This window comes from Lonchura striata, chromosome 22 (genome assembly GCF_046129695.1).
Source record: "Lonchura striata isolate bLonStr1 chromosome 22, bLonStr1.mat, whole genome shotgun sequence".
Taxonomy (NCBI): domain Eukaryota; kingdom Metazoa; phylum Chordata; class Aves; order Passeriformes; family Estrildidae; genus Lonchura; species Lonchura striata.
In genome coordinates this window covers 10622143-10635347 of record NC_134624.1, presented here as the reverse complement: position 1 = coordinate 10635347, position 13205 = coordinate 10622143, and the positions used below count along the sequence as shown (strand labels likewise).

General features: G+C 45.0%; 1 protein-coding gene across 1 annotated transcript in view; it reads right to left on the bottom strand.

Annotated features, from left to right (window-relative positions):
• Positions 1–13205, bottom strand: part of SCAI (suppressor of cancer cell invasion) — a 37856-nt gene that overhangs the window by 20663 nt on the left and 3988 nt on the right. The window contains exon 5 of the mRNA XM_031506332.2: positions 5535–5666. Within this exon, the coding sequence (XP_031362192.2) occupies positions 5535–5666 (132 nt within the window). The remainder of the gene's footprint in view (positions 1–5534; positions 5667–13205) is intronic.

Genomic DNA, 13205 nt, shown 5'->3' with positions numbered 1-13205 from the left:
AAAAACCCTACCCAAGAACAAGCAGATGGAAATTAGTTGATACAGACTGATAATATTTATTGTTAGTGATTAAGGGAAGAATTTTTTTTTTCAGAAGCAGAGCCTGTGACATCACAAACAAAACCACTGCCCCACTACCACCATGTCAGGCCAGCAAATGGATGCTCACAGTTAACACCCACTGGGTTCTGTTACAGCATCACCACATTTGTCACCCTCTCACTCACAGCTAGTGACACAACACAACCTGACAACTTCTGGTTTTTCCTGTCACTCTCCAGTGCTACCAGGTGAGTCAGTCAACCCAGTTCAGCTCTGCTCTCCCACCTCCCCTCCATTTCCATGGTGTATTTCCAGCCCACAACTATGATGTATTCCTAAGGATTTTGCCTTTAAACGTTTGTGCTCTCAACCCTCACTCCTCCCATCTCTCAGGAATTACCTGAATTTTTAAATAAATGCAACAGAGTCCCACTGAGCACACATTCCCTATGCATCTACACCAAATCTCTTTCAAAGGAGATGAACAACACTGTAAGTAGATGTAGAACAGCTTCTCCAAGACAGAATCCTCTTTCATTTGATTCAAGATTGATTTCCACAAGGAATGCTCTCTCAAATCACTGTGCTGGTTCGTGCACCACCTTCAGCAGACAGAAAAGCAGCACATTCCACATCCAAGCCTGGAGGGCAGTGCCCAAGCGAAGCACCACCTTTAGGAGCCCTTGCCATGTCCTCTGAAGGAGCCAGAGAAGCAGAGCAGTACACACCATTTCAGAGCAGCATTCTGGCCTGTTTCTGCTCACTGTAATTGCTTTAACAGCACCCGAGGTAGGAAAGGAAATTAATATTCCTCTGCTCGTCAGCCAACTGTACTTCCCACACAGCTTGAAGGGACCTAGCTCAGCTACTACAAGTAAAATGAATCCCTTACCAGCTACAGCTCTTACCAGCCTGGAAAAGCATTCCAGCACTTGGTGCTGATATTCTATGAAGATGCCAAGGAATCTGTGCAGGATTTTACCAAATTAAAAACCAAAAAAATCCCTTCAAACTTGCAATGGGCTGCTCAAAATCTTGCAACATATGTTGGTGTAGCAAGGGGTAAACAGGAATATGAATATGTGCTTCAGGGTACCAACATCTTTATTCAAATACAGCTTAATACAAACACATGCAAATTTAAAGCATTTTCTGCAAGGAACAATTCACCACCTTCTCTCGTTGTAATAGACATAAATATTTTAGCTAAACAAAAGAATCTAAGGCACTGTCCAAACACACCCAAGATACAGCACACACTTTGACATAGCAAGAGCTTTAATTCAATTTAATTAGCACATCCACAAGATTCAATGTTGTAGTATCTATTAAAAAAAATAATATTTACAAAACAACACTAAAATGGAGGTTTTTTTTTAAACTGTACAAATCAAAGTTCCCTGGCACTAACTTATGGAATGCCTGAATGAACAAGTTGACCTGAAGAACCCTAACCTAAAAAAGCACCCTTCTCTCAAACATCAGTACCTGCATAAACTAAAAATTAGACAGGTAACTGTGGGCTGATGATGTTCATGGATCTACCCCTCATCAGTGAGCTAATTAACACACTCACCTGTCACCTCCCCATTCCACACCTTCCTCTGCACAAGCCTAAACATCCTAAGCTAACCCACAGACAAAGCCCAGCCCGACTCGCTGCGCTGCATCAGATGAGAGGATGTGGAAATGAGTGGTGCTTTCAGGAGCCCATGCCAGGGCAGTGCCCCGTGCTTGGCACTGCTGTCTGCAGCCACTGCTGCCTGTCCACACGGATATTCCTCCTGCAGCCTGCTCCCCTAATTGCAGCTGGCATAGCTGCACAACACCACGGATTCCTCGGCTCCCCGGGGAACGGGAAGGATCTCCATGGAAACAGACAGTAGCACTTGTTCTTTTGATAGTATTCTGACATGGCTGTAATAAAACTTCATTTATGACAATACAATACTGTGGTTTCACTACAGCTTTTTGCAGACAAGAGCTGCCCTTCCTGCCACCCCTCTACTGCTCTGTGCTGAACGTCACACATGCTGCTCCCATGTACCAAGAAATTTTGCCATGAGAAAACGGATGCATAAGCAAAAGAGGACACTTAGTGCGCATTTTTTTTTTTAATAGAACATGGGAACGTGCATTATTTGGTGAGAAATAGCCCAAAAGAATCCCAAATCCTCAGCTGACTGCAGAGTGGACTTTTAACACAGCTCCTCCCACCAAAGGAGACACGGAATACATGACCCAGAAGCAATTATACACCCAACTTGAGAGCTCAAGACCTGTGCTGCAACAAGACTTTTTGCTCCTTCCAGATCTACAGGAGGACACCAGAGCAGTGAGCAGAGACAAAGACAGCAGGTTTTCCTGTGGGGTGTGCCCAGCCCAGGCTGCTGGCTCAGCACTGCTCTGGCTGAACATCACTACAAGAGGGAAAAAGGAGCAACCAAACTAATCCAAATGCAGAGATTTGATTTAGGACAGTACAATAGCCTGCAACAACAGGTGGAAACCATTTCCAATTTCTTGGCTTTTAAAACATTCCAAATGGGACATGAAGACACAAACTCTGATGTTCTAGAATGATGGGTTTCTCACACTGGGCACAGAAGACTGGTTCTCCTGCTGCACTAGTGGATAATTTTCACAGACAGTCCAGAATTTTATCCAGTTCTTGCTGTACTCTTTGTCTCCACAAAGACCAGCACCACTTATGTGCTCATAATTAATTCTCTGTCAGTTCATTTCAGCCATGCTGCCAGATAACACTGGCTGAAACCCAATTAAAGGTGCTGAGGTGTGCTTGGCCAGCGCCACATGGAAGTTGTCACACAGGGACACTAAAGAGGTTGAGAAAATCCTAGAGACTCAGCAGCACGCTTCAAAGAGGAAGGCTACAATAACTGTAAGTTTAACATTTAAAGCTTTAAAGACATTCACAGTTTTGACAGGTGATAAAAAGAGACAATTTCCTTTTATGTTCATGGGCTCGTAGTAGTTACAGGCTCCTGTTCCCAGAACCTGAGCAGCAGTGGGAGAAAAGTGCTGTGGCACAGAGCCAGAAGGGACCTCCTGAGCCCCCCAGCTCCCTCTGCTGCTCCTGGTGTTCCAGACCTTTCTGCAGCTTTGTTCCCATCCCTGGACGTGCTCCAGCCCCTCAGTGTCTCTCGTACCATGAGGGGCCCAGAACAGGACAAGCTGCCTCACCAGTGCCCAGTACAAAGGGACAATCACTTCCCTAAAATACAGTTGCTGAAAGTCTTTTAATTCCTTGAAGTTTCAGGCTTCTTTGTGCTACTGAGCACATTTAAGCACTTTTTAACATTTAAAAGAAAGTAATACCAATGACAAAACACCATGACAAACTGCTTCCTTACACTCTCCCTCTTCCCAGCCTTTTTCAAGAAAAAAGCCAGCAGGGGTGGGGAAAGGGGAGAGCCATTGCAGCATACTTCATTAGCAGCTTATTCTAACTTATAGCCCAGGGTAGAGACACTAGGAAGACAGCCCCCCTGGGCTATCCTAGCAGGCACAGCCACAGGAGATGCTATCACTGGGAGCACCAGCACAAAGTACACTTTCGAGCAGCAACCTTGGCAGACCATCATATGTTTTCCTCAAATGCTGTATTTGGCATCTGTATTGGGAAGAGAGGAAGGAAATGCTACTGAAACAAAGACGTGGCAGGCTGAGCCCTTGCAATTTTTGGCAGCAGCAACAGCTAAGCAGCTGCCAACACAGCTATAGGCTCAGCTCCCTGTAGCTGAAGTGCCCAGAGGAGGTTTTGGGAAGGAAATCATTGCTCTCCTTTCCCTCCCCCATCACTTCTTTTCTATGAAACGTGGTAGGGGCAAGAGAATAGCATAAAACACAGCAGCAAAGGCCATCATCATCTTCAAAACAGGAGGTGTCAGGCATGAATCAAATGCATTTATTATGAAGCAACTGGACTAAGAACTGGGATGCTTGCCAAGACATTTCCAGGTGAACTCCTCAGAGAACAAGCATTAACAGAGCAGATACCTGAGAATTATAATGTTGCTTTATCCTGTCATTATGCCCACGGGAATCACAGGTCTTAGAGGTGAAATGGTGGTCAGGTGTAAGAAGTAACTGTGCCAGGCTACAGTAAGGACAGAGGTTCCTGTTCTGCAATACTCCTAGTTTTGCACAGCAGAACTGGCTGCTTAAACCCATCTCTATTTTTATTTGCCATACTTCATCCAAAGGTATTCTCCATTTCCTTTTCATTTAGCTGGACAAGAAGGTTTCTTCCTGGAAAGTACCATGGATACACTGAGAAACTCCATCTCTCATCTCGAAATCTGATACAAGCAGTACCTCCCTCCATGGTAAAGGAGGCACAGAATGGCTGGAGGTTCTCTGCCACCTTTGTGATCTGAACTGAAGCAGCACACAGCCACACATGTACTGCGCTCATTTCAGGCCAAAATTTCAAGCAAAACCCATCAGAAAGCCAGTGTAATGTCATATACAGTCCTGGAAATCCTGGTCTCAAGATCTCAGTTCTTTTGCTTTAGACTGTCTTTCATGGGGGCTCAATCACCAAGAACTCCTTGTCTCTACTGCCCGTTTGCCATTCAGATTTTGGAGCACAAACTGTTTGTTTTGGATTTGGTAATCAACTTCTAAAGCACATGAAAGGATTATCAATAGCAGGGGGCGGAGGAATTAAAAGCATCTTTGCTAACCATCTGTGTTTGACTAACAGCAAGCTATAAGGGCCCAAACATACAGCATTACTCAGAGAGCAGTAAGAGGCTGAACTGCCAACCAGATATGAGCTCAAACCCCTGTTACTTAAGAGACTCTACAGCAAAGCTTAGAAATAAAGCAGCTTTGGATACATGCTGTTTAACTCAGCATATATTGACATAAACAGGATATCCATGTTACTGTCCAAACCTGTATTCCCCTGCAGACAAACCAGTTGGACTTTCCAGCTGTTGTTGCAGCTGCTTAGTAGATAAATGTAGATTTTACCTTTCTCCACAGTTCAGATTAAGCACTTGTTTCAGCAGACACATACAGGGTATGGTTTTGATGTTTCTGTTTATTGCTTCCTAAATTTCTTCCCTAAAGAAATTCCCTCTCCTCCTTTCCTCCCAGCCAGAAAAATCCTCCTCATTCCTTTCTTTTTCCACATAGACAGTAGTGGTTTGCATTTGCACACTGTGGACTGCACACAGTCACACCTAATCCTTAACTGTGGCCTTCAAACACACCATTTCAGCAATAATCACATCAATTTCATGGGATATCCAAATTCTAGTTTACTATTAACTGGAGCCTCTGCTCCTACAAAACATTCTTACATACACGGTCCAAAAGTACCCATACAGAGGTTCATTATTCTCTCCTAAACGAACTTACTGGGTTTGGGTTGAAAATGTTCACTGTACTGAGTTCAGCATCACTACTGCAGTGTGAGTTCCCAGGCTTTTCTGAAGGAATACTGTCAAAAATCCACTAACCTTAAGCCATTGAAGAGCTGCTTAGATTTATCCAATAAGTAGCAAAAGTCTGTCACCGTTTTTCTCTCTGCTTGAGGAATATCATCTTCAGCTCCCCCTGATGACATGGTTTCTTTTAGGGCAAGCTCAGTCCTATGAAGAAAAAAACAGCCATATTACTCAAAAATCAACGGCTGCCATGACCTCATCCAGACTGAGATGCACGTTCAGTTCCATGGGGATGTAACACAGAGCATGCAGTTCTCCACAGGTTACTCTGCTCAAGACTCATTAAAAAAAACAGCTGATAATCAAGGCATGGGACTAATTATTGCACAATGCACTAGTTAACAGAGCAAAATTAAAAGCAACAATAATAGTCACAAAAAAAAAACCTCTTGAGGACTGTCTTCACAAACACAAAACTGACAATGAAAGGACTGCAGCACAAACAGCGCTTGGGTTTCACACTTGGAAAAAGAAATCCTCTCCGAATTTGCCTTCTGCAGAGGTATTTATCCTGCAGCTGTATTTAGAGACTAGCCTCAGTTGTCTTGACATTTCATTTTCCTCTGTTACTTCTGAAAACTGTAGCTCAATGGCTCCTATTGCTAAAACAAGGCAAATTTAGCCAGAATGCTAAAAAGCACCCTACCATCCTTCCTCTCTGCATCCTCATGACTGTTTCATTCCATGGCTTGCACTGCCCACAATCATACCTACAGATCCATTTTTACTCTTTCTATGAGTAAAATTTTATATTGTACTATAATCACCCAAAAAAAAATCTAAGATATAATGTAGATAATAGTAGTATTGAGTAAGTAAGGGAATGTGAAAGTTTACAGAGGCAGAGTGGCTTTTAAAAATCTTACTCTAAACATACACTGATCAAATTATCCTTTTGAGCATATAAAGATGAGCTAGATTTTGCAGCAGAAAGAACAATGAAACAGCTCTGGAAATGGCTGCTAGGTCTTCAGCTCTGCCATGCTCAGGATTTTTGTGCAAGATAAACACACCTCTAACTGGGCACATGCAGAGCTTTTACTTCTAGCAGCTTCTCTGCCAGTTCTGGTGTATTTCTGTTAAGCAACAGGTTTCCATTTGTGCAGCAGCTCTGTTGGGATGCTATTTGCACAAACAATTACCTACATGTCCCAGTCCAAGCCAGGAAATGGCAAAGCTCCCTCTTTCCAGCCATCAGGAAGCACCCAGAAGCATCTTTCAGCAACTGCCACAAAATATCCTTCACAATAACTGAAGAGGCTTCAGAAATGCCTCCCTGAACAAATACCTCACGCCTAACAAATGCAGGAGAAACTGGCAGTTTCCACACAGCTTTTGGGGTAAGTTAGAGGCCCAACCTGCCAGCCAAGCAGTCTCATGATTCCCCAGTTTAGACAAGATGCAGCCCACAAAGATTTGTTTTTACACACCCATGTGAGAGCCCACCAGAACACCAGTGCAAGGCCATGGGGGCACTGCACAGACCACTTGCTGAAGAGTTCCAGAAAAAGGAAAAAAGCATTTCTGTATTGTCAGGTAACTGCAATATGGGTGCCAGAGTCCAAAACAATACCACCCAGATGTCACAAGCTTTGGGATGAGCCTGGCAAGAAGGACATGAAGACTGTGAACACCAGCCTGTGCCTGAAACCTCCAAACATTCACATTTACACAGCACAGAACAAACAACACCAAGTACTTAAAGCACCAACATATGAGATTGAAGTGAACAGTGAGACCTAAAAAACAGATGTCAGAAGCAGCCAGGAGGTGATCAGGAATTTCAGGAAGAGGGACAATACCCCAGGTCCTGTGTGCTCCACAGCAAGGGTGACCTAAATCCTGCAGCGAGCCCGTGGGTTCTGTGCTCCACCGTGGCAGTTCAGGCACTCCAGAGCAGCTTCAGATACATTTGCAAAAATTGAGGAGCTTGCTTAAGTTGCAAAGTATGTTTCATACAATCTAGATATCAGTCTTTTAATTTCATGGCAGAGAATTTTATTTTACATCACCCTTAAGTCATACTACCCAACAACCCCAACCACGGCCAACATAACCTGTGTCAGCCCTGGCACAGGCAAATAAAACCAACTAGGCTTTGGGTTGTTTTTTAAAACCAAGTACTTCTCACATGCAAGGAGTCGTTCACCAGACCCACTGTGAAGAGGCCATTTATGCAATCAGTAAAAGATACACAAGAAAATCCATAGCCTGCCAATGTGAAAGGTATTGGAAGGCTGGAGAGACATATGAAGCTGGCTTTTCCAGCTGACAGAGGAGGAAAATAGAATTAGTTATCTCATGCACTGGTTCTGGCTTACCATGCTCTGAAGGGGGTGGTATTTGGTGCTGTACAAAGGAAGAGCTACTATCAGGAGCAGCTCGGGAGAGGAGGAGGTGCTCCTGCACTAAGGACTGTGTTGTAATGCAGCAGCAGTACAGACAGGAGGGAGAATTATTATTAGAACAGCAAGTGGGCACAGTAAGGGAAGGAATACAGCTCCTTTCCTAAGGGACTGCTCAGCTCCAAATGAACAATGTAAATAAAAAACAACCAGGAGCACATCCACAACGGGGACCTCTCCTTCCCTTTGATACTAGAAGTTATCACATGGATCCCTGCTTGTCTGCAGACAGACAAGTTTTGACAGCTCAACTACACCAGGAATATCACCTACTTTATTTCTTGTTCTCTGTTTGATGCTGTTTGCTTTCTTTCATGCAAAAGAAACTGTTGGGCTGTTTTGCATGACAATTTTTCTTAAGTAACACATTAAAAAATGCTCTCCAGAGTCTGCAGAAGGAGACATTGAAACACTGGTTTAAAAGACTGTTAGAATAAGTCAGAAAATGGTGGCTTCCAGCAGAACTTATTCTCTCAAAGACTTTGCCAGCTCCTCAGGCCATACAAGGCAGAAAGCCCGTGCTCGCCAAGCCCCACACTTGGTGTGCCAGGTTCTTCCCGACAAGCCCTCAGAACACACAATTCCAGGTTTGCTGAATGCAATACATTACTGGATTTTACAAATTCATCCCATTGCAGCACCCATGTAGCAAAGCTTCACGGACACCCCAGAGGATGGCAGTTAAAGCTGGAGCTGAAGGGAGGAGGGATATGGGACACGGATAGAGGTTTCACTGTGCTGGCCAGTATTTTTAAAGTCAGATGTCACTTACATCACACACATCTCCACTTCCCTGTGGTTTGCTGTCTTTTGGCTAAGGTTTTCCAGGCTTAGCTGGAAGGGAAAGCAGTGCTGAAGTTAATGGCATGCACTCCCTGCTGGCCCTGCCCTGGGATTCAAGCCTGCAAAGCAAGGCAGGCTCCGTGAGCCTGAGGGAAAGCTCTGGGTCAGGGAAACCAAGCTGACGGTGCAAGTCCAGCATGGATGTGTCCAGTAAGTGCATTACCTCCTCTCAGATTTGCTACATAGCCAGCATCTCTGTGAGCTGCCATTCAGCTGCCTCCTGGAAGGGATGGCCACAACTCCCCACCGACGTGTAGGAGCAAAGGGAACCTCACACACTCAACGTGCAGCCACGGTGTAACCACAGGGCACAGGAGGATGTCAGGGGTCTGTAAGCTCATGTATCAGTGAGGACAGGCAGAATTAGGAGCAGTTTCCTGAATACAGCACCCTGACCTCCTGACAGAACACTTGTACGACTCAACTGCCTTCTTTTAAGCCATCACTTCTTCTCAGTTATGGAATCTTGACTGGCTTTCAAATGTTTCCCATTCCCTGTTTAGAGGCACAAGTAGTAACCAAAAACCAAAAGGAAACACACTTTGTTCATCTGTCTTGTTGATACAGGATTTTCCCCAAAGATATTCGTAGAACTGCTCCCTACAAAAACCAGTGGTGGAAAACACATTCCAGTCTATCAGGATTTTAAAGCTGTCAAACCTTGAGTCACAGACCAGCTCTCTTTCCACTTTTCATCCTGACACGTCTCCCACAGCATCACTGCCAAAAGGGGATGTGACACAAAACCAGGCACCCAGCTGGTATCTATTCCTTATCTGCAAATTTAACACAGATAAAACTAACCTCCTAATCGTCCATACACAAAGCCTGGAACCATGATGTCTCAAAACTCTGTCAAAAACCAGCCCATCTTACCTTCACCAAGCAGGATGCCTACCTTGGCTCCCTGTCTGCTTGTCCTTTTCTTCTGCAGACTGGCACACTCATGTCTCATGTTTTCTTTCAACGCTACACTGCACGTTTTGGGAAAACCATCTGTGTGTTTCCATGTGATCTGCTCAGAGTGCTAGTCCTGACAGAGCCTCAGACAACACAAAATGCATTAGAAACCAGATTCATTCCTCTTGCCAGAATACCTAACTCTCCATCAAGGGCCACTGCTCTGAAGTTCCCAAGACACCACTCAGTTCTGCCCAAGAAAAATTGAAATAAATAATTAGCAATTTCCCCAGACAGGCACTGAAAACCTCACAGCCTGCTGGAGTCAGGAATTCAGAGGGAATGGCAATGAGCAGTTATACATCAAACCATTTCTTTACAAAATGTAGGCAGGAGAAGAAAGATTTCTTTACAATTCCAAGATTTTTCGTAAAATTTGGAGCAAATCACAGACATTCCTCACCCCAACCACTGTTCACCTCAGGGCACGTCTGCACTGCAGTGGCTGCAGCTCTCCTGTTCCAGCAGCTCACTGGATGCTGCGGGAGGCATCTGGGAGCAGGCTGAGCCCACACCTGAGCTCCTGGCAAGGCTCAGTCCCGGGGGCCAGCAGTGCCCAGCGCCAGCTCAGAGAACAACCCCAGTTTGTGCCCCAGCTCTACCCAGTGCTCTGGGGACATGCTCGTGGACTGCACAAGGAAAAGGACACAGCCTGGGCTTTAGGGACACTTTTGTCTGAATGCCACAACGATAAGCAACTTTAACTTAAGAAACAGAAACAAGTAGCTGTTGTATTTAACTGGTAATGTTGGTCAGATCATGTTCTCTCTGCCTGGATGTTTGTTACTTCAAAGGGCACTAAGGAGAAATGAATTACTGACTTTATATACAAATTACAGTGGGGCTGGCAAAATCACCTGCAAATGCAACTATGTCTAGCAACTACCTCCTATTGGGAATTCTCCAAGAAACTCGTTTTCCTACTAAAGTACACATTTTTACAGCTAACCTGCAAAAATACTGCTACCTCTAAAGATTAGGGGGAGGGCGGTCACTTAAAAAATAATAAAAAGACACAAACCCCAGTGAGCCTGTGTATGAACACACCCACACGCCTGTGCACGAGCAGTCAGGGCCAGCAGTCACTCCTGCAGGGACAGGGAGCCTGGTCCCACATTGACCTGGATTGATCCTTCCCTCTGCATCCCAATAAACCCAGCTCTCCCCAGCACAGGGAAAGCTGCCACTGCCCTGGGGCTCCTCGTGTTCTGAGGGGCTGGCCAGATGCTTCCTACAGCACAACAATTTTCTTCTGTCTGTCCTTCCCTCTAATCGATGCACTAAACACATTACTTCAACTTCTTTTGAATTTAGTGAAAACTACTCACTGGATATCTTCAGGACCCTTCCCCCTAGAGTAACAAGTTACATCAGACAAGGGATTTAAAAGCTGCTTAGAGAAGAAGAAAAAAGAGGAAGCCTAATCGTGCAATTGCATTCCTAAAAAAGGGAAAGGAGCGGGCAGGGGATAAATAAGACAACAAGATAAACCCACACACACACATTCCCCAGCTGCAGCCAGTGGAAGTGGCAGAGAGCAGGCACTCACAGTTACACAAGAACTGTTATACAAGGTACACAAATTTTATTACTGCAAACTGAAAGTCTACTACTCTCACATGAATGCATAATTCCTTCCTCAGCACATCAGAAGATGAGAAGATCTGCAAACAGCCTCACAATAAGAGCACAGAGTTCAGGGGATCTGCCATCTCTGCATTACCTGTGAAATCTCGTCAGGAACAGTCTCATGACTTCCTGTAGGAAAATAGGCAACACTACAAATTCAGCTCCATTCCAAGTCAAATGAGTCGGAAAACACAACATGCAGTGTCGATCCCATTATTTTAACCTCAAGTAAGTGCTTCGTCTGTAGAATCAGGCTTTTCGTATGTTTCAGACGTATTTAAAAATCCTTTTATTGCTTAGAAGCACACCTGTCTGTATGCAGAACTGCAGTTTTGGCATCTTTTCTCTCAGAAAAAAGCGGAGGTGCTCATTAACATCATGCCATGGAAACCGTGCAGTCCCTTCCTGCCTCCCACACCTCAGCAGCAGACTCCTCTGAATTCGCTCCGGGCCCACTCACTTTGAACACAAGAGACATGATCTCACCACGGGATGCACGTGGCCTTCGAGCGCCTTCAGAACACAAAACTTTCGCTTCTCTTCTTTATGCTTCTGCCACTGACAATTTGTTCCACCTTTGTCTGTTCTGCGCCCTCTGTGATCCCTCTTTCACTGCAGTTCATGACCTTTTGTGTATAGGATGAACAAAGGGCACAGGCTAAAAATGTCATCACAGTTGGGCCTCTGCTCTTCTACTGACTTCACTGCTTTGCTATTAAAAATAGGCTCAAGCTCAAAGTCAGACCAAAGAAGAATTTCTGGGTCATCAGAGTCTAGGAATCTCCAGAAGATGGTGCAGAAGCAATGTGGAAGAGGACACAAGTGCTTCTTTTCATCCAAATTCAAATCATGAATCTGTCGTGGTGCCTCCATACCACCTACATGATACTTAGCAGTCATTTGCTTTGTATGAAAGAGCAAGAGGAAAAAAAACCATCAGGCTGGCCCACTCTTGGCAGGGGTGGGAGGGTAGAAAGGAGACAGAAAAACACCATCAGCTGTGGCAGTGAGCTGTGTGTATTTACATTTCACAGGCTGAACTATTTAGTGGTTTATTTACACACAATGTTCTTGGAGCAGCTAAAATGCCAGTTGTGTTTTATCTCGATTTTGTGGCAATGAGCATAAGCCACAGAATCATAGGAAGAGTCTGCAAATGAGAGCCGAACCTCCTACATCTGGACAAGCACACGAGCCACTGTGAGAAAGGAGAGAGATTTTGGGATCACAGGCACAACAAGGGCTGAAATGCATTAGTTATGACAAGACACCAAAATACAACCCAGGGACTGGAAAGCAACGACCCAGTCACAATGCAACAGCTCGTGCTGCAGGGATTGCACATGCCAGAGTAACCCTCAGAGCCAAGCCAACCTGCGGCACGGCACGGCAGCCTCGGGTCCCTCCGGCTGCCCCTCCATGTTAGAGCGAGGAGGGAATTGCAGTCAGCTCCATTTTATGCACATTTGATGGCAAGACGCCAACACAACTGTTGACTGAGCCAAATCTGGGCCCCCTTGAACTAAGCCATCACCTAAAGCAGGGTGGAAAAGCACATGCCTCTCGCCTTCCCAGCAGCCAAGTTCCTGAAAAGCATCCCAGTTACAAGAAAGATTTTTCTTTCTTTTCTCTGACTACAACTGATGTTTTAACTCTTTTATGTACACTCATTAATTTGAAATTAAACAGCTAACACGGAGCTGCATTGTACAGCAGTGGGACGGAGAGGCCTCCTTCCAGCGAGCCAAATAATTTGCTGGCTGGCCCAAATGGCAGCTGAGGCCAGTGCCCGATCTGGAGGGCAGCTATCGTCACACTCTGCAGCCTGCTCCCAGCCTCGGCCAAG